We start from the raw sequence: 21,068 nt of genomic DNA on the forward strand, positions 1-21,068 counted from the left end.
TGCGGGCAGAGTTTATGCACGAAGGTGCCTCATGAAACTGATTTCAGACAGACTTCTGAGGCAGCGTAACGGTTTAATGATCTACATCAAAATAGAGTGAATATTTAATAATTTCTCACTAGAAATGGCATCAGAAGTGGAAAACGTTGGTCAAAAACACATTTATACACGCAACTTTCAGACGCTATATTTATTTTTTGGCTCAACTGTTACAGAATGGAAAACACAGGGGATATCAAAGGCAAATCAATCAGATGAAGGTATCTCAGGAAGTGAAACTAACATTGGATTTTATAATTGGTCGAACTATACTTTAACACGTCATATAATGATCGCTATATAAAACTATATAAAAACTATTGTTTACCAAGACATGGGTCTTCAACCCTTTTGGTGCTCAGACAGCTGTATATTTTCTGTGTGATATTAAACAGACAACAAAATTAAACTTATTGGTTAGTATATTTGTATAATACTAAAGCAAATAGTTAAAATGTGTTGACAGCATATCTGAGATTAACACATTTTCTATTATTTTCAAAACTTTACTGTTAAAAACTAGTGCTGTCAAAAAAATTAAAAATAAGAATAAAATGGTAATATTATCAAATTTGGTCAATGTAAATGCCAAAAAATTAATTATTTCAATAATGTCTTATAAGTATTATCTTCTTATAAGTGTTTACCTGTTGTCATGTATTTTCTAAAAGTTTTTTAGGAGTTACGCGAGCATAAAAATGGGCAACAACTTAATAGGGAACACTTTACAACAAGGTCCCTTTAGTTAAAGGTGCTCTAAGCGATGTTGGGTGACGTCACTTCTTGATGACATTCGAAGTATTGTCAAACAAAACGGACTTTGCGCGTTTTCCTTTTCCCTCTTCTTTGCTATTTGTTCATTGGAACGTCGTCTCTTTGGTCGTGTGTCGGCCATATCAAAATTCAAGAGAATATAATTCTAACGTTAGTCGTTGTCGTTGTCTAGGACATCTCTCCTCTAGCTAACCTCCCTCTTCATGCTTCTCTCTCCTCCACTCCCCACACCCCCCTTCATGTGCACGCGCACTAACCCCCCAACCCCCACCCCCGAATCATTCTTGTCGGTTACTGGCTGGAACACTGTTTGTTATGTTTCGTGGTCCAGGCTGGGCCAGTTTGTTTTTGTTGGCGTTTGTGGAGCCTGTGGTGTCTACAGAGACCGCGTTTTTTTACAGTGTGTTCAGGGGACAGGCAGCTAGCAGATAGTGAGGAGATGTTTGCTGTATGTGACAAAAAATGTTTCAGCCTAAAAAAATGTGTGACATCGCTTAGAGCACTTTTAAACATTAGTTAATGCATTAACCAACATTAACCTACAATGAGCCATGTATTTGTTACAGTATTTATTAATCTTAGTTAACATTAATTCATAAAAATACAACTTTTTTTTAGTTCATGTTCGCTCAGTTCCATCAAATAATATTAAAAGATACAACTTTTGATTTTAATGATGTATTAGTAAATGTTAAAATTAACACAAGATTAATAAGTGGTTTAGTTACACTTTATTTAGTAACACTTTATTTTACAGTGTGCTTTTTATACATGTTACATGTACTTACTGTAGTATTAACAGTAAATTATGCATAATTACATGCAACTAACCTTAATCCAAACCTTAACCCTTGCCCTAATTATATAGTAAGTACATGCTGTTAATTAATATTACTTGGTACTTAAATGTATAGTTACACTGTAACAAGGACACCTTACAATAAAGTGTAACCCTTTATTTTAACGTGTCTGGGTTACAGTGTAATTATACATTTAAGTAGTAGGCCTAATAATAATTAACAACATGTGCTTACTATAGAGTTAGGGTTTGGTTTAGGGTTAGTTGCATGTAATTATGCACAATTTATAGTAATTGCTTTATTAACTGCATGTAACGTGTAACAATGACACTGTAAAATAAAGTGTTACCAATAACTAAAGTCAACATATGGAACCTTATTGTAAAGTGTTACCATACATTTTTATTAGATTTTTAAAAAGAAAAAGACACTAAAACATCTAGAGCATTGTCCCAATGCTAGTCCCATGTTAGTATATAAAAAAAAAATGAAACCGCACAGAACGATACATCAACTTCACTCTGTGTTAAGTAACGCTAAGCATCCTGCATTGCTTGCATTATTTTCATTTCTTTTCACATCAGCCACATGTTGTTGTAATGTCTGTTGCACCTCTATCTTACGTCTTCTCCACTTGCTCTCTGTTTCTAGTGAAAACAGGAGCGTGTAGATGTTTGGCAGGGCCTGTGCCACAGAAGGGCTCGCTGGGAGAAGAGATGAGACGTGGCCATTCAGATTAGAGGAGGCCATGTGTCTCTCAGCAAACTCTCTGGGCCTGCGGTGCTCATCGTGAACTTGTGCAGACATGAAACTGATCAGACTCAGCATCCTTTGCAAAAGACAGAAGACAATTCCTCAGTGGTAGTATTAACAATAACTGTAACAGCAGACAATGATTTTTTGTTGTTGTGTACTTACATGTCTCCAAGGACTTTCCTCATAGTGGACAACACAATTTTGAGTACAAAGATCATGAATATCTTGACGCCATGCCAGAGCCAGTATGCCACAGTCGTAGCTTTAGTGATCCATTTCTGAGACCTGTGAAACAACATATCCAAACAACATGAGTGCTTATGAGCAGCCTCTAAATAATGCCTTTTAAATTCAGAAACCTTTAGGTGGAATTTTAAAATAAATGATGTTGATTTTATGCATTTAATGAAAATAACAGATGCACTGAAATTAATTTTATTCGCTGAAAATATGAATCTATTTAATAATCAACACAGTTAAAAAAAAACAGTTGTAAAACATGTCTTATGTTTCAAATCTAATTTGTTGTTGAAATATAACCATTCGGACGGTGGCTGTAATAATTTCCATGACAGATTCATTCAAACATGCATAATGAAGACAACATGTTAAGTAAAAATAAAACTAATATACAATTTAGTCCATCTATTTAGCAAAATCCTAGAGGGTTTTCTCTTTAAGCTGCTAGGAGCTGGACATTAAACGGTTCTCCTGAGGTAAATGCAGCATTGCGTGACTGTTTAGAAGCTGTTTTATCTTGATGATGCATTTCGGTAAGATACAGTTTTTTTTCAACATACCTTGATGTTCTTTCATGTATATTTTGTGCTGTAACTAGTAACAAAAAGGAAGAGATGATTGAATTACTGCTGCTTGAACTGAAGCAGTGTTCTGTCACGCCACAATAAAGATTGCCTAAGCGGTATTTATTGTTTGAATTTTAATTGAAATTAAAATAAAATTGGCAGAATTTAAAAGTTGAGACTGTCACATATCTACAGAGCCCCTAATGGCACATTAAGGGGAAAAAATGAATTGTTGCATTCACTCGCAATATATTTGTTTTCTCCCCAGAAACTTTGTGTACGCTTGCAAAATGTTTTGCGTTTCCCGGGAGTGAATTGTTTTGCATTTCCTGCGCGCAAAATGTTTTGCGTTCTGCCGAGAATTGTTGCATTCACTTGCAAAATGTATTGCATTACACATGAGCGAAATGTTTTTAGTTCCCCCAAAAAATGTTGCGTTCTCTCGCAAAATGCTTCGCTCCGAAAATATTTTGCATTCCCCACGAACAAAATGTTGCGTTCGCTTAGAAACTGTTTAACGTTCCACCGAGAACTGTTGTGTTCACTTGGAAAACGTTTTGCGTTCCACGGGAGCAAAAAATTTTACGTTTACCCCAAAAATATATGTTTACCCTCGCAAAGTATTTTGCGTTCCCCTGAGAAATGTTGCATTCGCTCGCAAAATGTTTTGCGTTACCCCCAAAATTGTTGCGTTCGATTGCAAAAATGTTGTATTCGCTCGCAAAAACGTTGCATTCGCTTGCAAAAATGTTGCATTCGCTCGCAAAAATGTTGCATTTGCTCGCAAAAATGTTTTTTGTTTCCCCGAGAAATGTTGCGTTCGCTCGCAAAATGTTTTGCGTTCCCCCAAGAAATGTTGTTCGCTCGCAAAAAGTTTTGTACGGCGCCCCTAAAGGGACATGGTGGTGGAAAAAAATGGGGATGGGAAAAAAAAAAATCAGAATATATATATATATATATATATATATATATATATATATATATATATTCTGCGCCCCCTCGCAAAACGTTTGCGTTCCCCCGAGAAACTTTGCGTTCCCTCGCAAAACTTTTACGTTCCCTCGCCAAGATATTTGCGTTCCCACGGTATGTCAAGTCCTTATTCGGACTTGTCTTTCAACCGCCTGCCAAGAGACAAATTTATATTATAAAGCTTGTTTTGAGGAAAATTGGGTTGTAGCTCGTTGTCTACGTTACTATAATAGTAAATATAGGTGTCATTTGTGTTTTAACTACGTTTAGCTCACGAATATTGATCCGGGAAGTTCGAATCTGTGAATATATTACCAACTTCACTAAACTCCTTGAAGCACTCACTGACCACATTTCTTTATATTTGAGTCCAAGTTCAAACAGTATGAAACACTTCATTGTTAACATACGGAGCTATTTGAAACAAGCTCACAACAGTTTTTGCGAGGGAAACAAAGTTTCTCAGGGGAACGCAAAAGTTTTGTGAGGGAACGCAAAATAATTTAAAAAATATATCATTTTCCCATCCCAAATTTTTTCAAAAATATATCATTTTCCCATCCCAAATTTTTTCCACCACCACATCCCTTTAGGCCGGGGCTCTGTAGTTTTGCGGTCCCCCATGAAACTGTGAATTTGTGTTCACGCATCAATACGAAGCCCCTAAAGGTGATGGAAAAATTATAAGATGGGAGGAAAAAATATATTTCAATGCTTTTGCCTTCCCCTGGGAAACTTTGCATTCTCTTTCAAAGAAGTCAAAAGTTTTCCTCCCATCTCATATTTCTTCCATCACAATGTACCATCAACAGAAAGCAGCATAGACTAAAAAGATATCGGTTCATCAAATAGTAGACCGATTAATAAAAGAGAAATCGATATTGTCAACCCAGCTCTAGCGTCCACACAGCTGAAATGTTTACCTGTAGTTTATTTGTTGTCTGCCTGCAGTATTTATTATAAATGGTTCATCCTTGGACATCTTTTTTTTTTTATTAATGTGTCCTCATAATATTTAATCAAAATAACTTCCCCTTCCTCTATACCTTTCCCATAAGGTTGTGGCACTCCAGATTGGCAGTGTAAACAGCAAGAGCAGGTATGAGAGCGTCCATTGAGATAAAGAGACATCCGGATTACTCAGAATCTCCAGCCGTCCCTCAATATTACACAGCAGCGCTAAAACAGAGAATAGGAGAATGTTTCACTTATGTATCGAATCCTTCATAATCACAAATGCAAACAGGACCCTACAGTACCTTCCTGAACCTTTACTGGCGAGTTCTTATGTTCTGTCCGCTCTTGACGGGACGGACTGACGGATGAACAAACCCCATTGATGGTCTTCTCTTCGGGTTGTTCCAGTGAGTTCTGCTGTGAATCCTCTTCCTCAACACCATCAGTCTGTGTTAGCATCCAGTGATCTGAGCTCAGGGAATCATCAGATGCATCTGACTCCTTTCTCCGTTCAGGGTTCAACGGCAAAGCATCTGTCGAGGTGTGTGAGACAGTTATGAATGACAGTTGACGTGATTCAGAGTTGATTCAGCTTTTTAAGATTGTTGTCTAAATATTAAAATCACAAAGTTTCCAATATTTCTGATTAGTATTTTCAAAAGATTTACAAGTATCGCTAAAATTGTATATGTGAAAGGGTTTATGTTTTAAAAGCTGTGCATACATTGACATTGGATGTATCGCTGTCTTACCAAAAGTAATTGTTCACTTTGCATATATACTTATGAATACTTCAACATGAACATCTGAAAAAATCATTTAAAAAAAATAAATAAAATTTACTGTAAAACTCACTGCTCTGCTGCAGAAAGTATACGGTATCTTGGTAGCCACTGTAGAAAGCCTTCTTCAAAATCTGTCAGTTAACAATTAATTAAGTTAAAGGAAGTGTTGATAAAAATTATGTCATCACTTATTCACCATTGTGTCATTTGAAACCCATATTACCATTTATTTATTTATTTAATAAAGACCATAAAAGTTACAGAATGTTCAAGCTGCTGGATTCCATCCAAGTGGACAGTGATCATCAGGGTTGTTTACTCCCAAAAAAATAATAATAATAATGGGACGCTAAATATCATTTTGGCTTTAATAAGATTTTCCCAATTAATAGGCAAGAATAAACTTGGTGTCCTACATAATTCCTGTTCTTTCCGACAACAAAGCACTTGAATGTGACAAGCTCGTAATCATAACGTAATCAGAAGTGGGAAGTTGGAAATCTCCGATAGCACGAGAAGGCAGCATTAGAGCAAATAGGTACTTGTGTTGGGACATTTACAGAACTCACCCTCCAGTCCCGAGGGAACATGGCATCTACCAGTCTGAGGAAGTTGGTAAGGGAGCACTGGAAGAAGAGCTTCTGGATGATGGCGTCACAGAGGATGGTGGAGGTATCAGAGGGACAGATGTCCATGTTTCCAGCAAACGGGGAGATGGTGAGGGTGGGAGAGGAATCCTCTAAGGGCTGGATGTTTGTGAAACCTCCATCCATATAGTGCTGGGAAAGTATAGAGGTGTTATATTTATAGCTTGTTTTAAGCTGCATGTCGGTTTAGAGTATTTCTGTAGTTCTTAGGCATGTTGTTACAGAGGACATACAGTACAAACACTTGTACTCACCTCGCCTTTATACTGTGGTGGGATCACGCCAGAGTATACAGGAACAAAACAACTGCACAAAAGAGCCTTGTAGAGGACGGAAAGAGACCACTTAAAGGGTTAGTTCACACAAAAAATGAAAAATCATCTCACAATTTACTTACCCTCAATCCAAGGTGTATATGACTTTCTTCTTTTAGCCAAACACAATCAGAGTTTTATTAAAAAATAACCTGGCTCTTCCAAGCTTTAAAATGGGAGTGAGCGCCTGAGATTTTGAAGCCCAAAAAAGTGCATCCCTCCATCATAAAAGTAATCCACACTACTTCAGAGAGTTAATAAAGGCCTTCTGAAGCGAAGCCATGCACTTTTGTAAGAAAATATCCATATTTATAACTTAATAAACTATAATCACTGGCTTCTGTAACGGCCGTACGCGAGTTCCGATGTAGGAGTATCGGAGCGAGGCGAATTGGTGGTAAATTTGTATGAGCTTGTATAGTATAATTTTCATATTTGCTTTTACCTCACCAAAGTTTAGGTTTTTAGGACTTTTTTCCTACAAATTTGAACAAATCATATAGTACAAATCAATACAAATTAATAGCTGTAATTTAGCTGTAACATGACACACTATTGTAAATTGAATATTTTTATACATACACATTTTTAAATGATATGGCAAAAATTATGCTTACTTTGATAAGGTCATCTTTGGAGTGAAATTCCGAAACTAGAACATTTTTCCCATCAGACATGCGAGTCATGGAAACATGCAGCCGTCCGGTGGCCAGAGTGTGGGCATTATCAGGCAGACAGCGCTGCAGTGTGACCTCCAGCGACCTGAAAATATCCACCTTGGGACTGAGAACACCGAGCGGCTGTTGTTTGGCAAATCTCGCAAATTCCAAGAGCTGGTCTCGCACACGTCCTGTGAGAAGGTGGATTTAATGACTACTGACTCATTTGAACAGTTCTTTAAGTCCTGAAGTGACTTACAGCACAATAATCCCTGGACCAACCTGGTCTTTTTTTTTTTTTCAACACTAGTCCCATAGTCGATAAATGAAGGTGAATATGAATAGAAAGATCTCAGATTACCTAGATTGGACCCACAGGCGACCGCTGCGGCCACGAGAGAACCAGCAGACGCGCCATAGACTCTTGGTGCTCCTTGCAGGATCCAGGCCGCGTTGTCCAGAAGACTCTGAGCAGCACCGAGTTGGTAAGTTGCTAGAAAGCCAGAACCACAGAAAGACACGGAGAGGTTCTCATTTTTAGACAGAACGCAAAACGGTGATGACATGACTGGAAATATCTCCTCGTGGTCGGATGGTATCAGCTCTTCAGTGCTCTGACTCTAACTTAAGATGAGGACCATCAGAGCAACAAGATAAAATCAGACGGTCACGGTGTTGTTAACAACAAAAAAATGTAAGAAAGCCCACAAAGTCCCTCCTTCCCCTCTAGGATACCAGGAATGATCTCAAATCAATTCCTCACGTAATGGTGTCTGAATTAGGCCTTTTATATGTGTCTGCACACAACCTTCAGAGGGCATCAGAGGTAAATGTATATTATTGTCATCTTTGGAGCAATACGAATTACTTGACATTTAGTAAACGTCTTTAAATGAGCGTGGAGATTACCGTAGAGAAGAGCTAAACCATGGCATGCATTGCAAGCACATCTATCAAGAGGGAGTATGGATCCATGAACTGAATCAGTAAAGTTGAAACAAAAAGTTGTCTTCTTCCTCTTCCAAAACTTATGTAGAGACCATTATTTTAAATGCACCTACTGTTCACACAGTCAGTTGATTTGCCGTGAGCAATAAGCCAGTGAAGTCACTTCGCTGCTCTTTTTAGATCAGAGGTTCTCAACCGTTTTGACTCAAAAGCCCCTCATATTTGAACAATATTCAAAGGCCCAATGACTTTTCCAATTGTTCATGATTTCTTAGATAAAAATTAAGGATAATGATTTTATAGAAACACCTATATTTATTTTAAAAATCAGTTTGAGTTATAAGATTTTATTAATTTACATGACTTTTCCAGGTCTAGAAATCACACTTTAAAAATTAGGCTATAAAGGCTTTTCCCAGACACTGGGAATCACAGTTCTTCAAAGAAATTAAAAAAAAAAAAAATACCCTGATTTAAAACACAGCTTTAGGTGGTATTTAATTTCATTGACCATTCATCAACATTTTTCTATTTATGTTATAATAATGGTAACTTTAGGGTCTAATTCTCACTATCAACTATGACTTTTTCCTCCTAATTTTTAAACTGCTTATTAATAGTTAGTAAGGCAGTTGTTAAGTTTAGGTATCGGGTGGATTACAGGATGTAGAATCCTGCAGAATAAGGCATTAATATATGCTTTATAAGTACTCATAAACAGCCAATAATATGCATGCAAATAAGCAACTAGTTCATAGTGAGAAATGGACCCTAATCTAAAGTGTTACCATTATTATACTAGATTTTATGAGACCAAATGACATATTTACTTATAAATAACTTATAAACTATTTAAAAAAAGCATACAAACTATTTACGTTTGACTGCAAAAAGCCTTAAAAATAAAATAAAATTTCACAAAATACAAACTTTCTATTCTGCATTCATATTCATTTTAACCTAAAATATGACAAATTACAGTAGATGCTCATGAACTTTTTTTTTATAGTTACCTTTATAGAGTTAATAGGCAATTAATGAAACATAGATTTCGGTGTACATATTATGGTCGCACTTTATTTTACAGTACGTACACTTACAGTGTACTTACCTAAGAAAGTACTGGGGCACATAATGTAACTACATGGGTTAAGGTTAGGTTTAGTGTAGGTTCAGGGTTAATACCTAGTTATTACCCAGTTACTGAAATTACTGTATAGTATATTCATGTGGAACAGGACTGTAAAATAAAGTGCCACCCATATTATTAATGCAATTTGATTAATTAATGCAGTACAGTTCACAAATTTGTAAAAAAAATAACATTGCACAGTTTTACAGCCTGAGAACGTTTCATATCAACTCGACAACGAGACTATGAGAATCAATCATAATTGTTGTGTTGATGAATGTGTCGTGTAAATTTCAACACATCCTCACAGCAAACAACTGCATAAACTACCCTGAGTCTTCACCGTGTGAAGTAAACTTAAACTGAGCATCTCCTAAAATATTCCAATGGTTCCTCTACAGGATATCAGCAATCTCTGGGGATGTAGATGGCAGTCTGTATTTCACATCAAACTGTATCGGACGTCCAGCTCTGGGGTTTCCCATTCTAAAAGGCCAGGTTAATTAATGTAGAAGAGGGTGTCATGGGATTGGCGATATGCTGAAGTTGTGATCAGAGCTGGGACTCGGGGTGGTAGGGGTCGATACAGGTGATACTTCCAGAGCGTCTTCTCTGTAGTCAGGGGACGCGGGACTGTCAGGAGACTCTGGAGGTTCTGCACGCTCCGACCTGCCTTGCATTATTTCCTCAGGCGTCTTCAGAAACCTGCGGCAGACCAAGAGACAGTTTTAAAGACATTTAGGTAGTGACTGATCAACATATGGGCCAGGACGCAGAACCTCATTTTACCATGTGCAACATGTTCCTGCATCAGCATCTTTGTTGATCCTGGAACAACATTCCAATCAACCAATCAGATTTGAGGGACAAGTTTAGGCTCACAGCCAGGGTTCGGTGCTTCTACATCAGTGTTATTCACCATCATTTCACTCTGATTTTAGGGATAACTTATGGGTAGGGTTAGGTTTAGGGGTAGGGATAGGGTTAGGACTAATTTTTTTAGACAGGAATGTTGACCCTGGAATATGTCTAACTAAAATCCGGAAGTGCGACCAGGACAGCATTTTCCTTTTTGAGATCATCATGCCCAGTTTAACAGAATTAACAGTTTTAGCTCCCTCTTGTGTGAGTTCAAAAATCTACTTTATCAACTGTATCTGTAAAAAGAATTTTTTCAAATATTTTAGTGAATTTCTATTTTGTCTAAAATATGTATTACTTAAAAAAATAAAATAAATACAAAGTGTGGGGACATTTACTCATTCTTAATTTTTCTTAATTTTCCACATTTTATAATAACAGTAAAGTGATTAAACTATGAAATTACAGATATGGACGTATGGGTACTATTATATATACACTATGTTCATTTTCTCAACCGACTTAATCAAGCATCTCTTGGGATGCTTTTAAACGATGTGCATTGAAGAATGCATGTCAGACCGCATTTAATCATACCATTTCAGATTTAAAGATTTTTAGCATCATAAGAAACATAAACATAAATTCATGCAAAAGTTAATTGGCTTTTAGTATCACTTGTGAAAAAAAAGTACACTTTACACAATTAAAAAGAGTATTTATTACAGTAAATACATTTTAAAGTCAACCCTGTGGTGAAAATCAAGTTTTTAATGTTGTTTATATGTCTATGTGGTGTTTTTAATATGCTTTAAGACTAATCATGTGAGTCAACAGCATTGCTGAGTATTTTCTCCTTAAAACTGCAGTGAACCAAAAATGCTCTAAACTTTTAAATATGTAATTTTAGTGATGATTTAATGGATAAAATGATTGACTACAGGGGGACTTTAAAAGAATGTAGCTACTGTAAGTGTGAACTGAAATGTATTAAATTCAATTAGCTGAACTTTAGAGTGTTTTTGACTCATAAATAGGACTTGAGTGTGATTTCGTACTTCTATTGTGTTTTTGGTTGAAGTATACCAAGGTACACTTCTGCTTTATCGGCAGATAAAATATAAAAGATTATGAGGGCACATTCTTTCTTTTTTTTTTTAAATGATGATGTGCACCGATAAATAATTTATAATAAACACTGCAATATTCCATAAAAAATAAGAATTGTCCATTTTGAATTCATGGTGACCTTAAAAATTAAGTTAAAGTACTCTACAAATGCGCATTCAATACAATTACACTTCTTTGTTACAAAGGGTATGACTAATTTGCCATCATTAAATGGAATTAGCCTATATAGGAATTATATCAGCATCACCATCAACTAACAACTGATATTAAGTCAACTCCGACATTTGAGTTATGAGCAAGTACAAACAAATCCTAATGTGCTTCAAATGGCTCCACTTACCGGAAGAGCAGCCTCTGCCCTGTCTCTTTCTTGATAATGTTGAGCTTGTAGTAATGGCGCAATGCTCTAGACATTTTCTCATACGTCATATTGGCCCTGTTCTGCAATAACAAACAAACAGACCCGATTATTGTCAGTAACACTTAAACACAGAAGACTCTCCTGTTAAAGTACCTTGTGGTTTCCCCAGAGTCGTGCCAGTCCATTGGGATCCACCACTCTGAAGACCATGGAGTCCGGATCCTCCCAGCGGATGAAGGCATTATACCGACTGTCCGACAGCAGGTGGTACACATAGTGCCATAACAGTTTGCAGTCTAAAGAAAGGATGGAAAGGTCAAAGGCATGTTACTTTATGCTTTTTGACACTCTGTAGGCATGTGCCGGTATCAAATTTTCATGCTGCGATTAATTGATTGAGCTTTTATCACGGTATACGGTATTATCACGATATTTTAATTGCTCAAGAGAAACGGATGTATTGGGGGAGGGATGTAGAAAAAAAACAACTTGCATCACAATAGGTGTAATTGTGATTGTCAAAACATTTGGTAACTAAACAGAATTTTACACAATTTTCACAATTTCAATTCAGTTCTTGGGATTTGATTTCAATCTTGATTCAATATTGACTCTTTGGATAAATATTAGGTAGGCTATAGTAGATAGCCCACATGTTAATTTTTCTCAAGAAAAAATATATCTCACATAATGCTGTAAACATACAGAGAGCCCTGTCAGCTGGTATTATTAAAGGTTAAAAATTAACAAATTAAATTAAATATAATTTGGTTTTCATTATAATAACAATTATGACACAAGTAAAAATATAATACAAATGTAATATAGTGCACATATTTAGCAAAATACTCCTCTATAGCTATTTTTTCTAGTCAACTAACGACGTGTTGGTCATTAAATGGCTTTCCTGAGGTAAATGTAACGTTCTGTGACATAATTGTTCACCTGCAGTTTTACTGACCTCTTTCCGTGGTTGAAAAACACTGATTGATCGATATTATGTATGAGGCATAAATACTTTTCGGTAAGTTGTACTGTATCTTTAACCTCCTGGGACCCAGAAAAAAAAAGTTTTTTGAATTTAGTTTTTTTCCATGTCATCACATTGTTTAGAGCACAATAAACAAATGGTAAAAAAACATTTTTGAAAAATAATATTTTATTCATACGTTATGCTATGTCCTCTGTAGTGGACGCCAGGACTAAGTTGTTTAAAAAATAAAATGAAATTATATGTACAGGCAAAAACAATGGGATTTTTTTTTCAATCACCAATAAATTTGGGGGTTTCAGGATTTTTTCAACCAAAATTTGTATAAAGATTATTCTCAACTATGTTATGAAAGAAATAACGGAATGAATTGATACACCATTTTACTTTATGCAATATGTGGGTAAAATGTCCATAAAATAATATTCCCATTCAATGCAATGTATCTATAAACTGTATCTAATTTGCACCTTAATGTGTTCTTGGAGCAACATTTAATGAAAAAAGAAGTGTAATAATTGGAGTAATAATTGGCAACATTTGAATAATAATATCTAATATTTCATAGGAATATTGATGTATAATTTATTTCCATATTCACTTGTTGTGTCTCACAAAATGCCTGATAAACATGATTTAAGTCCTGGTGTCCTCTACAGTGGACACGTATGAAATCAATGCCCTGTTCTGTAACAGAATTATTTTTTATTTTTTTGAAACCCCTTAACATTTTCCTGAGATGTTGTTTTATGAAATACAATCTGAAAAGTAGTCCAATTTAAATTATAATTACAATATATTATCATATTTCCATAAGAATGCTACATTTGATCACTAAATTAATGTCAGACATTTTTAAAGACCAAGGAGAAGTTGTTTTCATGGTGAAACCTCCAAACATTTCGTATCTCTGAAAAGTCCTGAATGTGCTCTTTACAGGACACCCAGGTTGTGTCATGTGACATGTATGATGTCAGAGAAATTCACTAAAATATAATGTCCACTACAGTGGACAAAAGTCTATTCTTGGGTCCCAGGAACAGATGATCGGTTTACTTGAACTGAGGCGCTACAGCGATCGGTCACGTCACATTTACAAGCGCCAAAACGGTATTTATTGTCTGAATTTCGTAATAAAATGGACACAGAACCTGAGAGCTGAGAATTGTTTTCATATCAAAAGTAACCTGCTCTGTCTAGTCTGTCGGTCTCGGTGTCCTCTTTGCAAAATAAGCTAATGCACGTTCTATAAATATAAATTCTGATCTATTATTTTTCACGGTATTTTGAAGTGCCCGCGATAACAATATCGTGCATATTCATTACCGCGATGTATCGTATTACCGAATACCGGCACATGTCTACTCTGTAATTTGTATTATTTTTTTCTTCATTTCCGAAATTATTAAATGATATCAGCCATAGTTAATGTCTTCAATGAGCACCTGGAATCTTTCCATTGGCCTCAGTGGTGTGTGTGGTGTTTGCAGGTTTACTGGACAGGTTGAGAGGCTCATCTGTACAGAAAATATTTACAGGCTGTCTGGTTTTGTCTGGAGAGTTCTGTTGCAGTCCTTCCTTGGGGGAATGTTGAGAAAGCTCTGCAGAATATGGGTAAACAGTGAGCTAAAAAAAACAAACTCATCCATATCCTATATTAGTGGATCTCAACCAGAGGGACATAATTGACACACTTGAAGGCCACAAGATGGACAAGTTTTGGTGGGTCCTTTAAATATAACAAACAAAAAATACCACTGTCCTAGGGGTGGATGATACACCCGTAGACACGAGTAACCAGTAGAAATTTGCATGTGACGTTGCTGTGCTGCGTAGTCACAAAGGCTTATAATATGAATGCGTATTTAATCATTGACGTTTAAAAACACAATAAGAAGCAAAAGAGAACTCATTTGTGAGTGCTTTTTGCTGACTAATTCGGCTTGAACAGTTAAATACACACACTTATATGTCAAAATGACCATCTTTGCAAGTAAACACAGTCATTTATGTCTTACGTGAATGTAAACAGTTGAAAAAGAAAATACACAAGTATATTGGATCCATGCATTTGGTCTTAAAGTGACAGCAACCTATTATTGTTAATCAAAAAATAAAAAAGAGAAAATCTCACTGCTCTTGACTGAATCATTTTTTAAACTTTAACACAGTGAAGACTAGTGTTCACTGACTGCAGTGTTTTTATACACATTTGATTACTTTATGCAATTTATGTAGTATTACTAAGTTCTAGTGCTTGAAGTTTTTCAGGTAGGTCTATTTCATCTGTGTCTTTGATCTGCTGTAGTTTTTTTCTTCAGTATGCTTGTATTCAGTTTCTTTGTTCTTTAACACTGTTTGCTTGTCTTCAGTAAGCTTGAGAGTTTTTTTTTTTTTTTTTTTTACTTAGGCTAGTTTTAGATTTTTTTTATACTGAACATGGTGCCAAGAATTATGAAATTTCAATGGTATCAAAATGTTGATACACATTTAAAGCAAAACTAACAAAAATACTCGTATTTAAAGCAAAAATAACTATTTTATTATTTTATTTATATATCGTTATTGTGAAATAAAATTACTCGTATCATGATATAAGACATCTGCATAAAAGCTTGAGATCTAGTCTCAGGACTTTTATAAAGGGAGTAACAAAGATGGCTTAAACACTGACCTGTTTTCATGACTTGTGGATGCTCAGGGTAAGAAGACAAGGGTTTTCCCTCCTGGCCGTGATCCGTGCTGCATCCGGCTGTTAACACCCGAGAATTTGGATTCACAGGACAAACAGGAACACTTCTGTTAGAGGGAACACAAGGACCTGCAAGACCATTTATCAAGTGCTATTTACAGCTGCAATTGCAAACAAAATTTTATTTATAACATTACAGGGTCAAGTCTAACACAAAAAGCCAAATATGAAAAGTTAAGTCTGATTTAGCCACACCTTTTGGCAACGGCTCTAGTTTTGCAACCAGGAAATTCCCTCCTGCATAAAGGAATGGGTGTAATTTAACCCCATGTTTCACAAATGAAGCAGATCAGTGTGTTTATAAAGAAACAGACGGAACAAGGAAGAGTTCTTTCAACTTGTTACTTAACCTTACCTTGAAACCTAAATCACCAGATAGATAGATAGATAGATAGATAGATAGATAGATAGATAGATAGATAGACAGATAGATAGATAGATAGATAGATAGATAGATAGATAGATAGATAGATAGATAGATAGATAGATAGATAGATAGATAGATAGATGATGTATAGATAGATAGATAGATAGATAGATAGATAGACAGACAGATAGATAGATAGATAGATAGATAGATAGATAGATAGATAGACAGACAGACAGACAGACAGACAGACAGACAGACAGACAGACAGATAGATAGATAGATAGATAGATAGATAGATAGATAGATAGATAGATAGATAGATAGATAGATAGATGATGTATAGATAGATAGATAGATAGATAGATAAATAGATAGATGATGTATAGATAGATAGATAGATAGATAGATAGATAGATAGATAGATAGATAGATGATGTATAGATAGATAGATAGATAGATAGATAGATAGATAGATAGATAGATGATGTATAGATAGATAGATAGATAGATAGATAGATAGATAGATAGATAGATAGATAGATAGATAGATAGATAGATAGATAGATGATGTATAGATAGATAGATAGATAGATAGACGGATGGATGGACAGATAGATAGAACAGATCACCTGTGGTCGCATGCGAGTCGAGCATCTGTTGTGTGTGTGTGTTGGAGTTGGCCAGCGGATTGAAGATTGCACATCTCCTTTGCTGCTTCACATGTTGAAGGAGTTCATACAGAACATCACCTGTTTCACAGCAGTTGCAGTTATATTCCACAGTGCAGTTATTATAAAAGTTCTGGACAAATCTGATGACTACAACCTAATAGTTTTAGCATCACGCACCAGAGCTGGGACAGCGGAGACGGAAGTCCTCTTTGGTGAGAAGACAAAGTGCCTTTCCGTTCATCTCAAATCTTTGGTGGTCCGCACGTCGCAAAGAGTATTCCCTCTGAGCCCAGCGCAGCCAGAGATTCACATCCTCTTTATCCCACAGAGAAGGATTGATCCCTGTACATTACAACCAGAAAATAAAGGGCTCATTTACTCACCCTTGTGTCATTCCAGAAACATAAAGAGATATTGTGCAGGATGTCATAATGAGAGCAGCCGTGTGAAGTGACTCTGAATCTCCTAAAAAAAAGCCATTTAAGCTCTTTAAAAAGTAGTCTGTTACTATTTATGAAGCATTGCATGTGTTTGAGGAACAGACCCAAACTGATATCATAATTTGCTGAAAATTCATTCCGTGTGTCGCAAATGTGAGTATATTCAAATCTCATGTGATGAGCCACAAGGTTTGAATATGTGCAAGTTTGAATGTTATTTGAGAGTAAATTGAGTGAAAATTTTCAGTCTATTCCTCTCACAAAACCTTTGTATGAAAGAAGACTTAGTCCCTGTTTACACTTGGAATTAAGATGCGTTTTCGTGGATCGGATCACAAGTAGACGAGGGAGACACATTCCCATTTACACCTGGTGTTTTAATCCGTCTCTTTTGTTCACTTTCAACCACTTCTGTCCTGATTTCTTCAAAAACAGGGTCTATGGGCGGATGAAAGTATGGGCTTTTTCAGATCTTTTGATCTAATGGACAAAATAAGCTCTCGCAATTTACATATGAACACGACCGGAGAAAATAGAAAAACTTAGCTTTAGTTTCTGCTCTGACAGCAGCAAGATCACGCTGAACGCTGTGAGTGTGTGTTAGAAATCAGGAATGGTGAGAGAACATTGTGCTTGGTATGTTTTTCATCTTCAAACCAAACTTGGGTCTTCAGCTGCCAGTTTAAATCCCTTCTGGCTAGCGCTCTTCCCATAATGTTACTCATCAGGTCAGTATGTGGAGAGAAGACGGTCTTTTGTGGCTGTTTGAACACATTCGACCACATGAGCGTTTACACTACGAAAGCAATCCGGTCAAATGTGTTTTCAACTACCTCTGGAAGTGGTGGAAAGTGGACAAGCTCAAAGCGTTTTAGACCCGTTTTAGTTTTTAGCGTCATCCACTTGTGATCCGATCGACCAAAACGCATCTTAATACCAGGCCTTAGATGTAGACAAATATATGAGGCCAAATGCTTTATGGTATTGTTATTGTTCTTTTTGACCTTTTGAAAACTACTGGCTACTGTGTGGAAAAGTGTAGCTTGGTTGTTTTGCTGGATGAAGTCGCATGTTTGAAAAAGCATGATGTTGAGTACATTTTTCCTTAAATGCATGCACCTAAAACATGTTTAGTCGTTGTGATCTGTATGCATTTATTGTAATCGCAGAAGTGTAGTTTTTATGGGAACATACGTAGTCTTCCAGGGAGCTTGCACAGTTCATCAGGCATGGCTTCATTCATGGAGGGAGGTCCGTTCTGAGGGCTGGGCAGAACGGGCGCACAAACCGAGGGTTCGTTCCCATTACAACTCTGCTGACGTTTGGAAGGGAAAGCAGAAAGAAACATTTACTTTAATAACAAATGAAAGGGAAGTCTTTATCTCAGCCTTTAATTCCCTTTCATGTTTTCAGTGATGTATAATATATGAATGAACCAGAAAGGACAGAACCTAGATAGTGACTCATATTCTGCTGAATGAAAACAACACACTGCAAAAGTGAAAGTAAATTTGAGGCACACAGTTTTTATTTTCAGTTTTACACCGTCGCCTAAATTGTTAATAAAGTAGACTTGCATCAAAAATCTACACTAATATTTTACTTTCATATTATATTTTAAGAGGGTTTGCAAAATAACAAAACAGCAATTTGAATATAACATTTGCTTACAGTGAGGAGTAAAGTGTTTTAATGTGATTAAATTACTTTAGTTCGTTTTTAATTGAGACAATAATACAAACATTGATTAGCCTAGTCATTCAGATTTTTTAACAGGTCTACAATGCACTTATTTTGTGAGTGAGTGAGTCTCTTACCTTTATTAAAGGTGGCGGAGAGGAGGCGTCACTCATGTTAACCTTCAAGACTTTACACACTCTTCTATTTATTCACGACACTATCAATAACTGATTAAAATATCAACAACTTGTCGATGTATACACAAAATAAGGCGTTTAAAGTCGACTGACGTCGTATTCTCGCACAGCAGAGTTTGTCTTTTTCTTATGCGGATCGCCTGCAAAATTAAGAAAGGAATCCTTCCGGGAAATGAAAACGAAAGAGACGAAAGAGAGCGGATCTGCCAGGGGCTGTGTGTGTGTGTGTGTGTGTGTGTGTGCTCTTAAATCTCACAAACACTGTAGGGAAAAGATCGGCCTTATGTTTGTGTGTGACTCTCCATAGCCCATCTGGTGTTTCCTGAAAGTCCAGAAAGATCATTAAACTGAAATGCGTAGGAAATATGCACAGTGGTTCAACTTTAAAAGAGCGAAACTTTAAAAGAACATTGCAAACAAACAAAAAAACAAAAAACAAACAAAAAAAGTCTCTACGTTTATACATTTTTAAGTTTTCTACTATAAGTTCTGTTTATCATTTGATCCATTTCTGTCAGCAATTTTCGGTTGAGGTGCGTCTTTTACGCATCATAGACTACTTTAGCGCCCCTAGGAACGTGAGGGAAACATTCATTCATTTGAATAAGCTTATATGAATAAGGTTTCAGCGTCTTATAGGCTCCAGCATCCCCATTTCCCTATAGGACAAGCAGTTTGGAAGATGGATGAATTTCAAGAATCAAAGTGACCAATATACTATAGAAAAATTATGAAATTAAATAATGGTGAAAATATTTGATCACTAAAGTCTGTGCAGAATTATTAGGTACGTTGATTTTCTGATCATATATATATATATATTTTTTTTTTTAGGAACATTTGACCAATTCCAAACCACATTAAACTTAATAACTACTATTGATTTTGTATTTAATCATTTATAAGTGGCATATAATTGTTCATGGAGGCTGGAAATGAAAAACGGCTTATATTCAGGTGTGCATAAATAATTATTAGGCACGTTTCTTTTACAGATAAAATAAGCCAAAAAAGAGATTGAACTCAGACTGAAAAGTCACAAATTATTAAATGTCCATGAGAAGGATGCAATACTAAGGCAATACTAGAAATTGGGAGTGACTCTTGATCAGCACCACATCCTCTTGTACCACTGTTTGAAGAAGTTCATTTTTAGTCCATCTCCTACCTGAAGTCCGTTCAGAGATGAACTAAAAATGAACTCCCAAAACTACTGTCAGATTCTGGAAGATGAATTATTCAAACGGTGGTACAAGAGGATGTGGTGCTGACAGCTTGCACTTCTGGAGACTCCAGGTAGGCTGCAGTTCTGGAAAATGGTGGTGCTGGAGACTAAAGGGTTGCTGATGTGCTCAAGTGAGAAAAAGGGCACGCCTTTCATAATTACTTAATTACTATTAAAAAAAAATACATAAAAATGAAGTTACATACAGATTGGTGACTGTCATTGCATTCATGGGCATATGTTGCTTTGCATAAAATTAAATGGTTTACAGCACAGTAATTATTTTATAGATAAAATACACACATTTTACAGAAGAAATGCACCAATTCGATGGCCCAGAGAAGTTGAACTGCTCTCTTCTGAACATTAATAAAAAGTTGCTGCCTCAAATAAAAGTACAATCATTGTGGATGTTTAAGTGATTTCAACTTAAATTACATTAACACTTAAAATGACTTTAAAAAAAATTGTTGAATCTTGTATAACTTAAGAGGATGCAAAAAAAAAAAAAAAAAAAAAGCCCACAATAAACAACTCAACCGCTGGGTTGTTACATCTTACCCAGGAGGTGGGTCGGTAACAAAATACCCAAACAATGAAAGAATACTCCATTGGGGAAATGGGGAATGGGGAAACGTGTGACATATAGCCATGCTACGAGACCATCTCGAGACTACAATCATCCGAAGGACTGAAGGATACAGCAGCATGAGAAGCATCTGCAAACTCAGAACTCAGGAAAAAAATCTGAACTGTGAGATTATTTCAAATTGTGAGATATAGCCTAAACCTGAAACTGC

The 21,068-nt window shown here is 36.1% G+C and overlaps 2 protein-coding genes across 7 annotated transcripts; both read right to left on the reverse strand.

The window, feature by feature from the left end:
• Positions 1–1,845: 1,845 nt before the first annotated feature.
• On the reverse strand, positions 1,846–8,435 carry pnpla1 (patatin-like phospholipase domain containing 1). Its single transcript, XM_084097931.1, has 9 exons — positions 7,871–8,435; positions 7,468–7,700; positions 6,791–6,856; positions 6,459–6,668; positions 5,960–6,020; positions 5,407–5,637; positions 5,194–5,326; positions 2,532–2,654; positions 1,846–2,442 (listed from the first exon to the last, which is right to left on the reverse strand). The coding sequence occupies exons 1-9, from the start codon at positions 8,073–8,075 to the stop codon at positions 2,130–2,132; spliced, it is 1,575 nt and encodes a 524-aa protein (XP_083954057.1). The 5' UTR covers positions 8,076–8,435; the 3' UTR covers positions 1,846–2,129.
• Positions 8,436–8,788: 353 nt separating this feature from the next.
• On the reverse strand, positions 8,789–19,280 carry etv7 (ETS variant transcription factor 7). 6 transcript variants are annotated; one of them, XM_084098526.1, is made up of 10 exons: positions 18,984–19,209; positions 18,361–18,478; positions 16,904–17,068; positions 16,685–16,804; positions 15,881–15,922; positions 15,608–15,754; positions 14,379–14,534; positions 12,096–12,238; positions 11,922–12,022; positions 8,789–10,294 (listed from the first exon to the last, which is right to left on the reverse strand). In XM_084098526.1, exons 1-10 carry the CDS (start codon positions 19,017–19,019, stop codon positions 10,111–10,113), a joined length of 1,212 nt encoding a protein of 403 aa, XP_083954652.1. In that variant the 5' UTR covers positions 19,020–19,209; the 3' UTR covers positions 8,789–10,110. The 6 variants fall into 6 exon arrangements, with proteins under 6 accessions (XP_083954652.1, XP_083954651.1, XP_083954655.1 ...); XM_084098525.1 differs by having other exon boundaries at positions 18,361–18,481; positions 18,984–19,154; XM_084098529.1 differs by lacking the exon at positions 15,881–15,922 and having other exon boundaries at positions 15,608–15,685; positions 18,361–18,481; positions 18,984–19,280.
• Positions 19,281–21,068: the final 1,788 nt, after the last annotated feature.

This window comes from Abramis brama (genome assembly GCF_963993115.1).
Source record: "Abramis brama genome assembly, chromosome: 22".
In the NCBI taxonomy this organism is placed as follows: domain Eukaryota; kingdom Metazoa; phylum Chordata; class Actinopteri; order Cypriniformes; family Leuciscidae; genus Abramis; species Abramis brama.